At 57.3% G+C, this 15,843-nt stretch overlaps 2 protein-coding genes across 7 annotated transcripts in view; both read left to right on the plus strand.

The window, feature by feature from the left end:
- The window catches only part of DAG1 (dystroglycan 1), a 54,106-nt gene extending 43,327 nt beyond the window's left edge, over positions 1 to 10,779 (plus strand). For all 6 annotated transcript variants that reach the window (XM_069769638.1, XM_069769641.1, XM_069769639.1 and 3 more), the window contains exon 3: positions 7,908 to 10,779. In XM_069769638.1, the coding sequence (XP_069625739.1) occupies positions 7,908 to 10,316 (2,409 nt within the window). In that variant the 3' untranslated portion in view covers positions 10,317 to 10,779. The remainder of the gene's footprint in view (positions 1 to 7,907) is intronic.
- Positions 10,780 to 12,299: 1,520 nt separating this feature from the next.
- Positions 12,300 to 15,842, plus strand: NICN1 (nicolin 1, tubulin polyglutamylase complex subunit). Its single transcript, XM_069769652.1, has 6 exons — positions 12,300 to 12,506; positions 13,037 to 13,210; positions 13,567 to 13,680; positions 13,771 to 13,842; positions 15,104 to 15,208; positions 15,371 to 15,842. Exons 1-6 carry the CDS (start codon positions 12,330 to 12,332, stop codon positions 15,410 to 15,412), a joined length of 684 nt encoding a protein of 227 aa, XP_069625753.1. The 5' UTR covers positions 12,300 to 12,329; the 3' UTR covers positions 15,413 to 15,842.
- The last annotated feature ends 1 nt before the right edge of the window (position 15,843 follows it).

A 15,843-nucleotide genomic window follows, 5' to 3' on the forward strand; every position in this document is an offset into this window, starting at 1 on the left:
TTACGGGGGAGTGTGCAGGGATAAATGGCAGCACCTGGAACAGGTCCAGGCAAAGGATGACTTGAGCAAGGCTTTGCTTAGTTGCCATGCTGCAATCTTAGTGATAAGATGAGGTGATAAGATTTCTGCTGGGGGGCCAAGGGGGCTGCTTATCTTTTTCCTGCAGCAAGACCGAGTCAGGGAATTTGGCATTTTCAGTGCATGCTTAGTAACAAGCTCTGAATTTGGAAGAGTGGAAAATGTGACTCAATCTAATTATAAACTAGCTTTTCAGACAGGCTGGGAAGTTCCTTGTTTTGTCCTGCTCTTATGGATTGTTGCTCTGAGCATCCGGGGAGACTGAGGAGTGTGATGATAAGGAGAATCCTCTGAAGGAGCTGACCTGAGATTGCGGGATCTGGCTCGCCTTTCCTTGCCGCAATCTTGAATGCCAGCTTTCCAGCAATCTGCTGATGGCAGGAATAAATTGCCAGGGCTGGTTAGCTGTGCAGCGGCAGCACTAAACCCCCAGCACTTGGCATCCCTGCTGTGTGGTATTTTTGCTTCCCTTTGGCCTTTCACGTATAAAAAGTCGCGCTGAAAGAAGAGCCCGACTGAACTTTTTTTTTTTAAGCTGTTTGAGGCTTTTCCTGCCCCGTGCTCACCCCCCAAACAACGGAGAAAGCGGGGTGTGGGCAGCCCATGCTGACCCCAGCCCTGGCACGGGCGGGCTGTGCCTTCCCGCTCCAACAATAAGGCTAAACAAATCCTTCCAAGCTGCTTGCATGGACCGATGAAAGGAGGATTTCTTGGGACACTCAATGTTTTGTAGTGACCTCCCAGTGAAACAGCTGTTGTGTTCCCTTGCCCAGGCCGAGTGGGACGCTGAATAGTGCCCTTATAGCAAACACAGAGGCGCATCTGGAAAAGAAGCCGTCATGGTAGGAGTATGTGAGGATGGCATGAGCTGGGCGTAGCTGCCCAGCCTGCGCCGTTGTGAAGCCATTTTACTGATCGTAAAGAAATTGGTGAGACAAAGCACCGCTCTTTGGGCAGGCAGGCTGCGTCCATGCAACACAGCCCTACGTTTGCATCCGCAAAGGAGGAGGATTGTTTGCTGTGCATGAGGCTTTGCTTGCCCATTCAATGGCTGGAAAATGCAGATTAGCAGCAGACATGCAAACTTCTAGTTTGGGTTTTCATGAGCATGTGAAAGTAGAGCTGCTACTTCAAGTAGCTTTGCCGCCTAGTCCTTCAGGGACTGAAGTTTGAAGTTGAGAGCCAGGACTTGTGTGCAGCCTCTGCAGCCTCGCTGTCCCTTAGCTCAGCTTTCTGAGCTGAATGGTTTGATTTTTCTAAGGCACCAGCTTCAGCGTATGGAGACATGCAGGAAGAGCTTTGCAGGGCTTTAGCTGGGACCAGCTGAAATGCAGTTAGTTTAACTGTCCTGACCTACCCTGTGCACAAAGGAAGCACCAATTACTGGCTGTTCCCATATAGCTTTCGGTTTCTGAACAGAGGTGGTGAGCTCCTGCTGGTGATGAAGACTCAGGTCACCAAGGCTGACGTACTTCTGAGAGGCAGTGAAGTCTCGGGGCTGTTTTTAGACTTTAAGGGGCAGATGCATCTGCTTGAAATGTCCTGGAGCAGCTTGGTTTTGTCTGTGAGTTCCTGCGCCTTTTGTCCAAGGCATGCAGCAGCTCAGATGAGCAGATACCTAAAAGCTCTGGCAGGTATCACAGTCCCCTCGGCAGGGAAATGCATGTGCTGTGATTCCTCCCTGCGCGCTGTGCCAAGTAAATGCAACTTTCCTTTTCTTCAGACTGAGCTTTCCCATAGCGCAGCACTGTGCAGTGGCACTGTTGCTTTGCCCAGCAAACAGAAGGCTCTTGGGAGGTGCCCATCCTGCTTTCACCACTGTTTTCAGGGCCTTATGTTTCTAGGCAAGACCCATCTGATGTCCTGGTTTGCAGTTCTGATGTATTTGGGGAAAGGAGGGGGGATGTAAGGAGGGCTCCATCTTGTATCATCATCTAGTTGTGTACAGGCAAGCCTCCCTGTCAGGGCTGTTCCTTGGGGTCAAAGACTCATGGCCGTTGTTGTCTGAGGATTGTCCAGCTCCTGCCTTGAGCCATCGTGTTCCCTGACCCAGTGCAGCAGCCTCTGCTGCTGCAGGACCTGCCCTGGGCACTGGTACCCGGACAGCTCGGCTGCCCACACACCCCACGCCTGCAGTCGCTGACTCCATCTTTGTGTCCGTGAAGAAGAGGAACGCATCCGATGGACACACGGCCAGAGCCTGCCTCCCAAAACAAGGACTCCATCCTCTGACTCAGAGCCTGCAGGCCCCATGTTCTCATTGCTTCTCTTGGCTCCTGGTCGGCTGTACCACCACCATGAATGACTGCAGTGCCCACAGTTCCAGCAGTGCTGCAGTGGATCTGAAACCGATGTCTCTACCACCGCCTCGTTTGGCCTGTGCAGGACAAGGCAGCCCAAAATATGCCTGTCCGTGTATCTGATTTGGGGCTGAGACTGCCTGTTGCTTCTGCTGCCAAAACTGCCCGGTGCTGCTGCGTTAGCAGGGGGTTAAGATGAAGCTTAGGCTTAGGCAAACAGCTTAGGTTTTACTCTTTCTCTGCAGTTATATTTGCATTTGAATTGCATTTGAATTTCCATTTTCTTTCCCCTGCCCGCTGGTTAATTGCTTGCAGAAGCCTGAGCTCTGCAGACTTGGTTTAACATCGGTTAGGTCAGTCAGCTTGAGCACAGTTCAGCTTGCCTTCTGTTCAGATGTAGAGAGGGCTCAGCCAGGGTATTTTCATTATTGGCTGTGTGTGTTAGGGTAATGCTGAAGGAGCAACCCAGAAGGGGAGTCTGTAGTACAGTAAATTGTCAGCAGTAATTATACTCCAGATGAAATCTCTGGCATGGCATCTGTCTCTCAGGAACAGCTGGACATGGGGAGGAGAAGGGTGTGGTGGGAAATCTGGCAGAGCTGCAGGAGTTTCCATGCTCACCCCTGCCCAAAAGCAGTCAGGGGTTTTTTAGGAGTTATTTGAAAGGGCGCAGGAAGGAGCTGAGTCCTTGGCGGCTGCTGCTGCCCACAGGAAGGTCTGGCGGCATAGACTGGGGAGATCCCACTGGATACCTCCAGGGCCGGGAGGATTTCATAGTGGTGCACCAAAGGGAGACCTGTGGCGGGATCCTGCGGTACCTGTCTCCTGCTGAAGGACTTGCTGCCTCCTTTTTGGAGGATTCATCAGGAGGAGGAGGATGAAATACTTGGAGGATTAGAGGGCACTCTTGTAGGCAAGAATGTGCTTTTTGCCTGAATTGCCTCAGAGGCAGAATTGCTCTCTGTTCCTTTGCTTATCTTTGTCTTGTTGGCTACAGGGCTTTAAGATCTAAGTTTAAAAAAACAAATCAAACCGAGCTATCTTCTTTCATGAGTTGACTGCTCTTGGCTGGCCTAAAAATAACAGGCCATGTATATCTGAAAGGACTTTGTGAACAAGGTCTTCAAAACCAGCCAGACCACTGTATATATTTAAAATAGCAAACATGGCTAATTTTTTAATGGTCTTCAATACACTGCCAGGCTTGTGTAATCTTTAGCCGATAAGCATTCATTTACAGTTATCTCAAATAATGGGAAAACAAAGACAGCCTTTTTTTTCTTGAGCAACGGAAGAGTTATTTTGAATCCAGACCCCTGGAGGGAAATGGCAGGGCTTAAGGCTGATATTTAATGCATCCATAGAAAACTGGGAAACTTTTAACATGAAGACTAGAGATCCCAAATCATTAACTATGCATAGCTTTAACAAATACCCTTTGAAGCAATATTTGAAGGAAACATCGCTAGAACAGAGTCCAGGGTTCCCCACTCCCAGTTTCACGCCACCACGAACACAGCAACGGCCATGACCAGGACAGACCCACGCTGAGGGCTTGGCTGGTTAGCGTTCATTTAGGAACAAGTATTTTTATTCAGCCCGATAACTGCTTTTATTATCTACTCTAATCTTGCTGGGCTCTTCCTTTGTCATGCAAACATGGATGAATTCTGCGGCCAGGGCAGTAGCTGTGTTTAAAGCAGAGCTGCGGCATTGAATGCTTGTGACTTGTTGCCTTCCCAAAGATTTCCCAGGGGAGGCACAGGCAGCTTCATGGGTTTCATAGGTGTAATACACATAAATCTGATTTTCTTAATCACCTCTTGCAGAACCTGTAGAAACAGTCCACATCTCCTCCTAGGTTGAATACAGCTGAACTAGCTCAGCTCTTTTTAAATCAAGTTTAAGTGGGTTTATAAATGTTTTGCAGCTGTCACATCCCTGCTAGAACAAGTTGTCCTGGTAGGTGATTGCCTGGCCTGTTTTTGTTTTTCAGGAGAGCCTAGTTTTCGGTGTGAATCTGCCTAGCTGCGTTTTCATTTTCTCGCATGTAAGCTCACGTTCCATAAGGGCTCATGTAAACTGTAGGTTAAAAATGGTTTTCCAAGCAGAAATACTCAGACTGGCCTGTGCCTCCCTCGCTGTCCTTTTTGCACGTGGGGTTGGCCACTTTTCCTAAGTGAGTTTGGCTATCAAACATAGGAGCACACATGACCGAAGAGAGAATTACCTTGTGATGTGAGATTAAAGGCAACGCTTGTTTTATGTCTCCTCCTCAAGTCATGGGCCGTGCCCGGGGAGGAGGGAGCAGCAGAAAACTCCGGCTCGCAGGAAAGCTCTGTACGGAGTGTGTGATCCTGTAATTAAGGGCTTTCGCAGAGTGGATGGAAGGGGAAGATTTGTTCCAAATGTAGCCTGAAATTACACATTCAGCATGCATTTAACCACTCACTATTAAAGTTTGTATTTTTCTTGATTGTGTAAGCCTCAATAACGGTGTGGCTTTGTCCTGCCTCCTTATGTTTCTGTTCCTAATGTGTGCCCAGCCCAGCCCTTCCTCCTCCCCAGTGGGCAGGTTAGCGGCTAATTTTGGCACAAAGGGATAAAGAGTGGCACCATCCAGCTCCTGCTAAAGTAAATGCTGGATTGCACTGGGCGCTGTATTGGCATCTCAGTTTTTAGAGGGTGTGGTGAAATTGCACTTTTTTTAAAGGAACACAAGTGCAGGTCAGCCCTTCTACTGGCTGGGCAGGAGCAGACCCTGCCTTTGTTCTCTCTTGGCAGCAGAGATGCCAAGGAAGGACAATTTGGTCCCTTGTCCCCGCAGGAGGGAGGCTCTGCTCCCTGTGCCCGTCTCAGGTGAAGGGCTGCTTTTCCTTGAGGCCAGCTGGGGTAAAAGCAGCTCCTGTTCTTGCTGCGGTGGGGGGGGCGAGCGCACACAGCAGCCCTGCCAAAACCCACCGTTTTCTGCCAGACACATGGGTAAACAGCGAGGCCGAGTGGAAGGATGTTCAGGTGGGATACATCAGTGTGTAGGGCCTGTGGGAAGGCTTTCTCCAGCTGGTGTAAGCAGGAATCTTAATTTCCTGCTCTTGGATATTGCTGCTGAGGAGTTAACTAAAAGATGTGCTAACAGCTTTAAACTCTGCTCCATAAACTGTACCCAGCGTGTCTCATGATGTGCGCTCCAGCTTGTCCAGGCTGGCCGAAAGCGGGGCTGATCCGTTGCAGAAGAGAGGAATGAGGGTGTTGCCCCTACGGTTGTGGCCAAAACCCTTTGCAGCTCTTGCACAAAAGCTTTCGGGTCATATGTTATCCTTGCAGAGCTGTGCATCCAGACCCTTCAGTGTGCTGAAACCCACAGCGGGGGGGGTAGTCTGTGAGCCTGGCTGCCCTGCCCTTCAGTGTGCTGCCTGAATCCTGCCTGCAGCTGGCAGGGGGTGGTGGGAGAGGTACCCCAGGACTCGCGGTCTGCCCAGCCCTGCAGCACTGGGCATTGCTCTTCATCTGTCCATCCCAGGGGCTTTCCCCAGCAGGACCTGCGGTTGGGCAGGTCTGGTGAGTCCAGCCCCATCTCTGCACCCACTGCTGGATGTGAGGGCACTCCTGCCAGGCAGGTTTCCTTGTGAAGCTCCTTGCCCAGCTTTGCGTTTGATAAATTATGAAATATGTCTGAGATTTATAGAATTGCAGAGTAACCAAAGCACCCTTTCAGGAGAAGAGCTGGAGAGTGGCTCTGCATCGGATTGCAGCAAGCCCAAAGCCTCGACTGGGCTGCTAAATGTGTCTCCATGGCCCCCAAAACGTCCTGTTTCCTCTGAGTAGGTAGAGGGAGATACCTTGTGGCGAGCTCTGGAAAGCCTAGCCAGGGCACTTTCCAAATGCCTCTGAGTCTGGGAGGTGGCAAAGCTCAAGTTACTCGTCCTGGAGTGCCTACGGCTCTGGGAAATGTCACAGCCTGCAAAGCTGGCAGTGTCACCCCTTCCACCATGCAGCCTGAGCGGCTCTGCTATGCCTGGTTATCAGCAAGCGGCTGTAGTGCAGACGGGCAGACATCAGCTGCTGGGAATGAGGGCTTTGGGAGCTTGCATCGACCCTTGGCTACAGTCCAGGGCAGGAGGCAGGAGTCCCCCAGGCTCTGATACGTCTGACTTTCCCCTGCATGGGGTGGGGAGCACCTTGGTGGGGTATCAGCCACGCTGGTGACATTTTGGAGAGAACCAGAGTTTTCTCTGCATGAGCAAAATGGTCAGGAGACTCACAGGGTCTGGACCTAGGCTGGCTGGGAAGGAGACGTGAAGTTGGAAGAGGAAGATGGGCTCAGAAAGGCACAAATGAATAAACTGGGAAGAGGAGGCAGCTGGTGAGGTTACTTGCAGGCTCGCTCCTCCTCTGGAGCATATGGAAATCCCCATGGAGTGTACTGCCCCTGCTGTTGAGCCACGCAGTTTGAAGGGGAGGCTTGTGCTCTTGGACTGCGCTTCACTAATCTGCACCACAAGTCACATTAAAAAAAAAAAAAAAGTGTTGCTGTTGACCTAAAAGAGGTAGTAAATAGTGTGTTGGAGTTCTGAGGAGACTGCGGTCTGGGCCAAAGCCACCCATTGTTTCTAGTCTGCAAAAGCAAGTTGTTATTATATGTAAGTGAAATTCTTCATTTTAAGCTAACTCTGCATATAAAGCCAGGCTGGTGTGCCATCCTGTGTGATGTCCAGCAGTGCCCCAGCCCACGCACCATGTCCCGGCCTGCCTGCACTGGCCATCACAGTGCTATGCTGGGGTGACCAGATGTCAGGTTTGCTCCCCTCCTTCATCCCTGGCTTGCTGTTCCTCTGGCAACGCAGGAGGACGCCGTGTTTTAAGTGGCTGCATAGCTCTCGGGATTTGCTGCTGCTTGGTGAGAGCTGGTGTGCTCCAACCAGGCAGGGGATTCTGAGCCGTAGTTTGCCAGCTTCTGGCCCCTCTGGCTCAGCCTGGCTGCTGCAGGCACCGGGACGAAGCTGAAAGTTAAGAGAGAAAATGTATGTTCTGCTGAGCTGCTGGAGCAAAGGGCTTGCAGGGTGTGATCAGGTGAGGAAAGGAGTGAGACAACAGGGATGGGAGAGGAAGGAGTGGGAGGAGGGCAGTTGTTAGATCGTCTCTGCTGTAGGGCATAACTTCACCTCAGCTTTGTAGCCGTCCCTGTGACTTAAACTCCCCTTCTGCCCTTGGAGAAAATGAACCACTTGTGCTTAGTAGTTGCACAGCAAGTGCTAGAGAGCTAGTGCCTTCAGGCGAGGGACCTTTCCAGGGCTTCATGACCTCCTATGGCTCCTTAAGCCCTTTGGGACAACTACACCCTGCAGAGCTTGTCCTTGCCACCATGCGGAGGAGGAGACAGGCTGCCCCACTCTGGCCAGGATGTTCCTTCCCCAGTTGTTATGCTTCAGGCTTTTTTTCTTTAATTCTTTAAGTTAAGCGTTATTGCTGCTAGAACCTGTCCTAATGCTGTACTTCTAAAAGCACCTTGTTCTTTTTTTTGTTTGGTAGATCTCTGAAGCTGGGAAGGACTCCTTGCCTTCTTGGTTACACTGGAACGTGGAGAGCAGCTCCCTGGAAGGGCTGCCCCTTGACACGGACAAGGGCGTCCACTACATCTCGGTGACCACGCTGCAGCCCTTCCCAAATGGGAGCTACGTGCCGCAGACTGCAAATGTCTTCTCTGTGGAGGTCCACCAAGAAGACCACAATGAGCCTCAGTCAGTGCGAGCAGCCGTCCAGGACACAGGTGATGCAGCACCATTTGTGTGCGGCTCAGAAGAGCCGGTCACTATCCTGACTGTCATTTTGGATGCTGACTTAACAAAAATGACACCAAAGCAGAGGATTGAACTCTTAAACAGAATGAGAAGCTTCTCGGAGGTGGAACTTCATAACATGAAGTTGGTTCCTGTTGTAAATAACAGACTCTTTGACATGTCAGCCTTTATGGCTGGACCAGGAAACGCAAAGAAGGTGGTGGAAAATGGGGCCTTACTCTCATGGAAACTGGGATGTTCTCTGAGCCAAAACAGTGTCCCCAACATCAGCAAGGTCGAGGCTCCAGCTAAGGAAGGAACCATGTCTGCCCGCCTTGGCTACCCTGTTGTTGGCTGGCACATCGCTAACAAGAAACCTCACCTCCCAAAGAGGATGCGGCGGCAGATCAATGCCACCCCTACGCCTTTGACTGCCATCGGGCCGCCCACCACTGCCGCGCAAGAACCGCCAACCAGGATCGTCCCCACCCCGACATCGCCCGCCATCGCGCCTCCCACGGAGACGACGGCACCCCCTGTCCGGGAGCCCATACCGCTGCCAAGGAAGCCTACGGTCACCATCAGAACGAGGGGCCCCATCGTCCAGACGCCCACTCTGGGACCAATCCAGCCAACCAGGGTAGCAGAAGGCACTGGCACGGCCTCCGTGCCAATTCGCCCCACGATGCCTGGGTACGTAGAGCCCACGGCGGTGATCACGCCACCCACAACTACCACCAAGAAACCCAGAGTCTCCACTCTGAAGCCAGCCACGCCATCCACAACGGATTCCTCCACGGCGACGACGCGAAGGCCTACTCGAAGACCCAAAACGCCCCGTCCGACGAAGCCTCCCAGCACGACCAGATCCCCCATCTCCAAGCTGACAACGGCCTCCCCGCCAACCCGCGTACGCACCACAGCTAGTGGGATCCCCCGGCCCTGGGAGCCAAACGAGCCACCCAAGCTGACAAACCACATCGACAGGGTCGACGCGTGGGAGGGCACTTACTTCGAGGTTAAAATACCCTCGGATACTTTCTACGACAAGGAAGATACCACCACTGACAAACTGCAGCTGACCTTGAAGCTGAAGGAGCAGCAGATGATAGAGGAGAATTCGTGGGTGCAGTTCAACAGCACCAGCCAGCTCATGTACGGCATGCCGGACCACAACCACATCGGGAAGCACGAGTACTTCATGTATGCAACCGACAAAGGTGGGCTTTTTGCTGTGGATGCCTTTGAAATCCATGTCCACAAACGCCCGCATGGAGACAAGTCTCCGGTGAAGTTCAAGGCCAGGCTGGAAGGGGACCACAACGCGGTGGTGAATGACATCAATAAGAAGATCATGCTGGTGAAGAAGCTGGCTCTGGCATTCGGCGACAGGAACAGCAGCACCATCACAGTGCAGGACATCGCCAAAGGCTCCATCGTAGTGGAGTGGACAAACAATACGCTGCCCCTGGAGCCCTGCCCCCGGGAGCAGATCCGGACTTTGAGCAAAAAAATTGCAGATGACTCCGGCGGGCCGAGCCTGGCTTTCTCCAACGTCTTGCAGCCTGAGTTCAAGCCTCTGAACGTGTCGGTGGTCGGCTCCGGCAGTTGCAGGCACATCCAGTTCATCCCCGTGACAAAGGACGGAAGGGTGATCTCGGAGGTGACGCCGACGGTAGCGGCGGGCAAAGACCCCGAGAAGAGCAGCGAGGACGACGTGTACCTGCACACCGTCATCCCTGCCGTGGTGGTGGCCGCCATCCTCCTTGTGGCCGGCATCATCGCCATGATCTGCTACCGCAAGAAGAGGAAAGGGAAGCTGACCATCGAAGACCAGGCCACCTTCATAAAGAAAGGCGTGCCCATCATCTTTGCCGACGAGCTGGACGACTCCAAGCCTCCACCGTCCTCCAGCATGCCCCTCATCCTCCAGGAGGAGAAAGCCCCACTGCCCCCCCCGGAGTACCCCAACCAGAGCATGCCGGAGACCACGCCGCTCAACCAGGACACCATCGGGGAGTACACACCGCTGCGGGACGAGGACCCCAACGCGCCACCCTACCAGCCTCCCCCCCCCTTCACCGCACCCATGGAGGGGAAGGGCTCCCGCCCGAAGAACATGACCCCGTACAGGTCCCCGCCGCCCTACGTCCCCCCTTAACGAACGGGAGGCTCTCGGGGGGAGAAGGGGCCTCCAGCTCCACGCCAGTGCTGTCTGTGGGCCGGCAGCCCCCTCGCCAGCCGGGAACCCGAAACCCCAGCCCGCTCCCCAGCAGGCCCTCCCCGGCTGTGCCCGCCGCACTGGAGCGCTTGTGGGACTCGGGGGGACACTTGTTTTATTTTTGCCTAACAAGCTTTGGTTTTATTTTATTCATAGAAAAAATTCTCGGCTCAAACACGCCTTCCCGGCGGCTGGGCTTCTGGCCGGGGCCGGGGTGGCGGGCAGGGAGGGGGGACGGGACGGGATGGGGCGGGAGGAGCAGGCAGCACTGGGGTAGCACTCTGGGTCTCCGCTGTTTGCCTTTAACACTAACTGTACTGTTTTTTCTATTCACGTGTGTCTAGCTACAGGACGTAACATGAAAGGTAGCCTAAAAATAATTAAATTCAAGGGACTTTCTGAAGTCGATGTTTTAAGTTTTTACATTTAATCTGCTGTTTACCTAAACTGGGATGTGTAGTTTTGGGGAGGGGGAGGACAGTGCTGTGCTGCAGGTGAGCTCCAGGGGCGATTTGGGGCTGCTTAGGGGGAGGCCCTCAAGGACAGCCAGCCTCCTCCTCCTCTTTGGGGGGATTGGCTTCTTGGTTTGGGGTTTGATTCTTTTATTTTTTTATTATTTTTTTTTTAATCAAAGAAATCCTATTTTTCTCACACATCATAAAATAGTCATCAGTTGAGTCAGACTGGCTTGGGGTACCTATGGCTAAGCGCGGGGGCAGCTGCCCGCACCTCGGGGTGCAGCGCTGTGCTGGGGGGGGAGCTCGCGGGAGGGTGAGCCGGGCCCCATGCCGCGACGGCTTCTCTGCTTCCCAGCGAGTGCCAGGGTTGGGGTGGTCTTTTTTAAGCAAAACCCTCTCCCCGCGAGGTGTTTTGGCGACGGTGGGGTGTTTTCTCCGTAGTGCGGTGCTGTCTCTTTGCCTCAAATCCTCCTTAAGAGCGGTGCCGGAACGGCCTGGCCAGCCCCCGGCTCCGGGCCGCATGCCTCTTCACGGCGTGCCCGGATGCTGTTGGAAAAGATAAAAAGTTTAAAAAAAAAAAAAAAAAAGAAAAAAAAAAGGAAAAGAAAAAAAAACCAAGAAAAAAAAAGTGCCAGGAATAGTTGATAGTCAAAAAAAAAAAATCAGTGAACTCTCAAAATCTAATTTTTTACTAAATTTTTGATACAGCCTCAAATTGTTTTATTAAAAAAAGACTTAAAAACCGGTGTACGGCTGCCAGCAGTTTGTACGAGCTTAGCTTCCTAGTGCCGGCTCCCTGGGCCCCGCCGCCCGGCTCAGGCCCCGCTTCTCGGGGGCCGCCCCCGGCCGCCTCCTGCCCCTCGGCTGCCTCTTCCTTCACTTTAGAGCTGTTATTTTTCTCTCCTTCGCGCTAAATCATTTTCAGCATGGATCGACTTTGTGTTTTCCCTCAGCCTTCTTTGGGGTGCGCTGGGGAGGGAGGAGAAGTAACCCCCGCGCGGCGGGGGGACGGGGGGGTCCCAGCGCACGCCGAAGCCATACCCACCCCCTCCCTCGGGGGATGGTGCGCTGTCGCGGCCAGGCGAGCGGCTGGGTGGGCCGGGGCCCTGCCTCTGCTTACCGGGGGCTGTGGGGGGGGGGCTCTCCCGGTGCCGGCCGTGAGGGAAGGCGAGGGGCCGGGGGGAGTGCCGGTGGTGAGGCGCTCGCCATACCCCCCCCCCTCCCCGGCCTGGCGCTGCGATTTCGGCGTCGCGGGGTCGGTTTCCGCGTTGTGTAAAGAAAACGTTATCGAGTCAATAAACCGTGTGCTTTACTACGGCCCTGCCTCTGCCACCGCCGCGGCGACGGGACCGGGCGGGCTCGGGGCGGGAGCGCGGCGCCCCCTGGTGGCGGAAGCGGGGCGGGGTGGGTGTTCCCGCTTCCGGTGGGCCGCGGCGTGTGACGCCACCGCGCACGGCCCGGCTCCGCCCAGGAGGGGCGGCCGCGCTGCGCCGCCATGTCGGGAGCGGCGGGGCCGGGGCCGGGGCCGGGGCCGCCCGCGGGGCAGGGCCGCTCCCCGCTGCCCTGCGCCCCCCGCCCCGCCGCCGCGCTCCAGCTGGCCGGGGGGGCCGAGCCGGCGAGGCCCGGTGTTGCCGTCATCGACCTCCGCTTCCCCCGCGGCGCCGCCGCCGACGTGAGTGCGGCCCCGGGCCGGGCCGGGGCGGGGGCGGTACCGGCATGGAGAGGGGGGATAGCGGGGAAGGTCCCGGTGCGGGAGGGGGGACGCCGGGGGCGGTGCCGGTACCGGCTGGGTGCCGGTGCCGGGGCGTTACCAGGGGCAGCACCCGTACCGGTGTTGGGCGGGATGCTGGGGGCGGTCCGGGACCCGGTATGGGGGGAGCGATGCCGGTGCCGGTCCCAGCAGGGGGGAGGATGCTGGTGCTGGTACCGGTATGGCGGGAGGGTGCTGGTGCTGGTACCGGTACCGGCGTGGGGGGTGATCCAGCGCCAGTACCGGTACGGGGGGGGGAGGGATGCCGGTGCCGGTCCCAGTAGGGGAAGGGCGGGAGGGATGTGGGCGCCAGTGCCGGTACCGGTACCGGTACGGGGCGGGAGGGGTGCCGGTGCCAGTAGTGGTACGGGAGGGGGATGCCCGTGCGGGTGGCGGTCCCGGTACGGGGAGGGGGGCTGCCGGTGCGGGGGCTGAGGCCGCCGGTCCCGCAGGTGCAGGAGATCGTCTTCAGGAACTTCTACACGGCCTTCCTGAGCGTGCGGGTGCAGCGCCCCGGCCCCAGCGGCTCCCGCCGGTGGGTGACCTGCCTGCGGGACTACTGCCTGATGCCCTGCCCGCACACCGAGGAGGGCTCCCAGGACTACTTCTCCCTCCGCCGCCACCAGGTCGGCATGGCTGGACGGTGACCGTGGCGTCACCCGCGCCTCTGGGGCTCGCCCCTCTTTGCCCACACCCCGGGACGGCTCCCGGGCCCTGGGGCCCCGTGCCGATGTCCCACCGTGCCCCCACGGCAGCGGCTCTCCTGCCCCTGCCAGCCCTTCTCAGCAGCGAGGGTCCCCGTGCTGGTCCGGCCCGTGCCTGGCTCTGCCCAGCCAGCCACCGTGAGGTGACACGTCCCTTGGGCTCCTTCCATCTGGGGTGGGTTGGGGCTTTTTTGGAGGAAATCCCACAAGCTGCCCCGGAGCAGCGCCAGCCTGGCCAGCCCCTGCGGTGACAGCTCCCTTCGTCCTTGTCCCAGCAGATGCTGTGCGACGTGGACCAGGTAACAGCGGTGCGGTTCATCCTGCGGCAGCCCTCCCCGGTCTGGCTCCACTTCACCATTGAGGAGCTGCAGATTTTCCCTCCCAGACAGAAGGTGAGCGGGGGCCGGTGCTGCCCTCCCTGCCAGGCGGGGATGGAGGTGGGATCGGGGACACTCTTGTGTGACCCTCTGGATCTCTTTCAGAGCCCCCAGAAAGATTTCCCCTCCTGGCTCTCCCAGTTGACTCCTCCAGAGCAGCCAGCCAGCCTACACGGGGTGAGTGATCCTCGCTGAGGTATTAGGGGGAAGGAGGGACCTGCATGGGGTGCCGGCCGCGGGCAGGAGCGTCCCCTGTGAGGCTGCCGGCCCCATCCCTGCCCCGTCGGCTCCACACCCCCACCAGGAATAGCTGCGGAGCCCCACAATAACCTGCCTTGTGCTGGAGGTAGTTTGCAGTGTTCGGAAGAAAAATATCTCCATGGGGATGTGTGATTTGAGGTGACACTTAAGTCTACCTGCCCTCTAGTCTGGGGACAGGAATGTCCCCATGGGAGCGGTGGGTGCGCAGCATCGCTCAGGCGGCGGGTGGGACACGCGGGGACAGGGTGGCTTGGCTGGTCCCCGGTGTTTTGCAGAGGGTGCACCCCAGGGAGCGCATTGCCCAGCGGGGGCGGCATGCGGGCGGAGGGAGGTCACAGCCATGGCACATGTTTACAGCTTGCGAGCCACATCTGCCTCTCTGGCGGCCTTTGGTGAGCAAAGTCCGGGCAGAGCAGGGCAGGGGCAGGCAGCTGGCTCGCCCACGGAAACCTGCTGAATCAGCCACGGGCGCTGGGCCAGGAGCAGGGCCACGCCGCACAGCACCTCCGGGGCAGTTCTGCCGCCAGGCTTTGGTGCTACGGAGCTTACGCTGCGTTGGCGGCAAGGCTTCTGCCAGCCGCGACAGGCCTGGGAGCTCTGGTCCCTGCCCAGCTGTCTGGCAGGCTGGGGAGGACACCCCGGTCCCTTGATGATCGCTTGGATCACACCGCCCTTGGCAAGGGGTGGTCCGGGGGGATACTGGGGCAGGGGAGAAGTGGTGCGGAGCTTCACCCCAGCCTGGAGAGCTGCTGCGGAGCCTGCAAGTCCCGCCTGGCTAAAGGTCCCTGCGGGGAACCGGCGCCTGCAGTGGGGTTTCTGCTGCCTGGCCCAGGGAGCGTGGCGAAGAGAGGCTGTTGGGAAACTCTGGACTGTGCGATTAGGTTTTTAATCATTAGCCAGTGATCTGCTTTCTGTCCTTGCCCTGGACGCCTGCCTGGAGAGACGGGCTGTGTCGGCACCATGGCACCCAGGCCTCAGGGTCACCCGTTTCCTAGAGCGGGGCCCTGCTCACCCCGTGTTGGGAAACCACCGGCAGGTCGGGAGCGTGGGCACCATCGCGATAGTGCCCGGCTCCCCGGGGGGCACAGCCATCTGGCCACACTGCTGCCCGAGCCCAGGGTGTCCCAGCCCGTCTGGGCCATCCCCGCTCCGCAGCATTATGCCCGCTTCTTTCCAGGAGCTCCCTGACCCGGAGAAGGTGTCGACGGAGGTCCAGCAAATGTGGGTGCTGACAGAGGTGATCCGGGCTCGCCAGGCAGCTGCCCGCATCGGGCGCTTCGACGTGAGTCCCGCCATCCTGCTTGTGGGTGCTCCGGCCTGGCCACACTGCTGGAGGAGCCCTCCCAGAGGGGGCTGCTCCCTGCGGGATGGGGTGAGGGTTTGGGGTGGGCTGTCCCAGCAGAGCGATGGTGCTGTGCAGGGACCGACGGTTGCTCTTTTCCAGGTGGACGGCTGCTACGATATCAACCTGCTTTCCTACACGTGAGCCCCTCCGGTGCCGGCCAGAGGGACCTGGCTCCTCCGCGCTCCCGGGGCCCAAGCGGACTCCTGCGCTGCTGCATCGGCCTGCATCCCTGCAGCCCCGGGGAGGTTTCCAGGCCGTCCCCGTGCCCCTTCCCCAACTCCTCCTGCGCCGGCCGGCAGCAGTGGGCAGCGCTGCTGCCCCGGAGCCCCCCAGTGAGCCTCTCCCACCCCGGTGCCCCCCCAGCCACCGTGGCTCCCACGCCGCTGCTCGCTGCTGCGGGCAGAGCCCGGTTCCCCCACCCTACCTCTGCCCCGGGGAGCGGACCCTGGCCCTGCCTGCGCTGCAAGGAGACAAAGGGGTGCTGGGGCCGGTGCCCACCGCGCTCGGTGCCGGGGAGGGGGGACGGGGACGGCGGGGAGGGCCTCGGTCACGACTAAAAGCTGCTACGTTGG

The sequence above is a fragment of the Haliaeetus albicilla genome, chromosome 24 (assembly GCF_947461875.1).
Source record: "Haliaeetus albicilla chromosome 24, bHalAlb1.1, whole genome shotgun sequence".
Taxonomy (NCBI): Eukaryota; Metazoa; Chordata; class Aves; order Accipitriformes; family Accipitridae; genus Haliaeetus; species Haliaeetus albicilla.

What these genes read in the sequence shown, in the direction of transcription:
- NICN1 (XM_069769652.1), top strand. Translation starts at nt 12,330, where the DNA reads ATGTCGGGAGCGGCGGGGCCGGGGCCGGGGCCGGGGCCGCCCGCGGGG. An exon ending in AGCCAGCCAGCCTACACGGG is followed by an intron (nt 13,843 to 15,103) that starts GTGAGTGATCCT and finishes GCTTCTTTCCAG; the next exon opens with GAGCTCCCTGACCCGGAGAA. An exon ending in CCCGCATCGGGCGCTTCGAC is followed by an intron (nt 15,209 to 15,370) that starts GTGAGTCCCGCC and finishes GCTCTTTTCCAG; the next exon opens with GTGGACGGCTGCTACGATAT.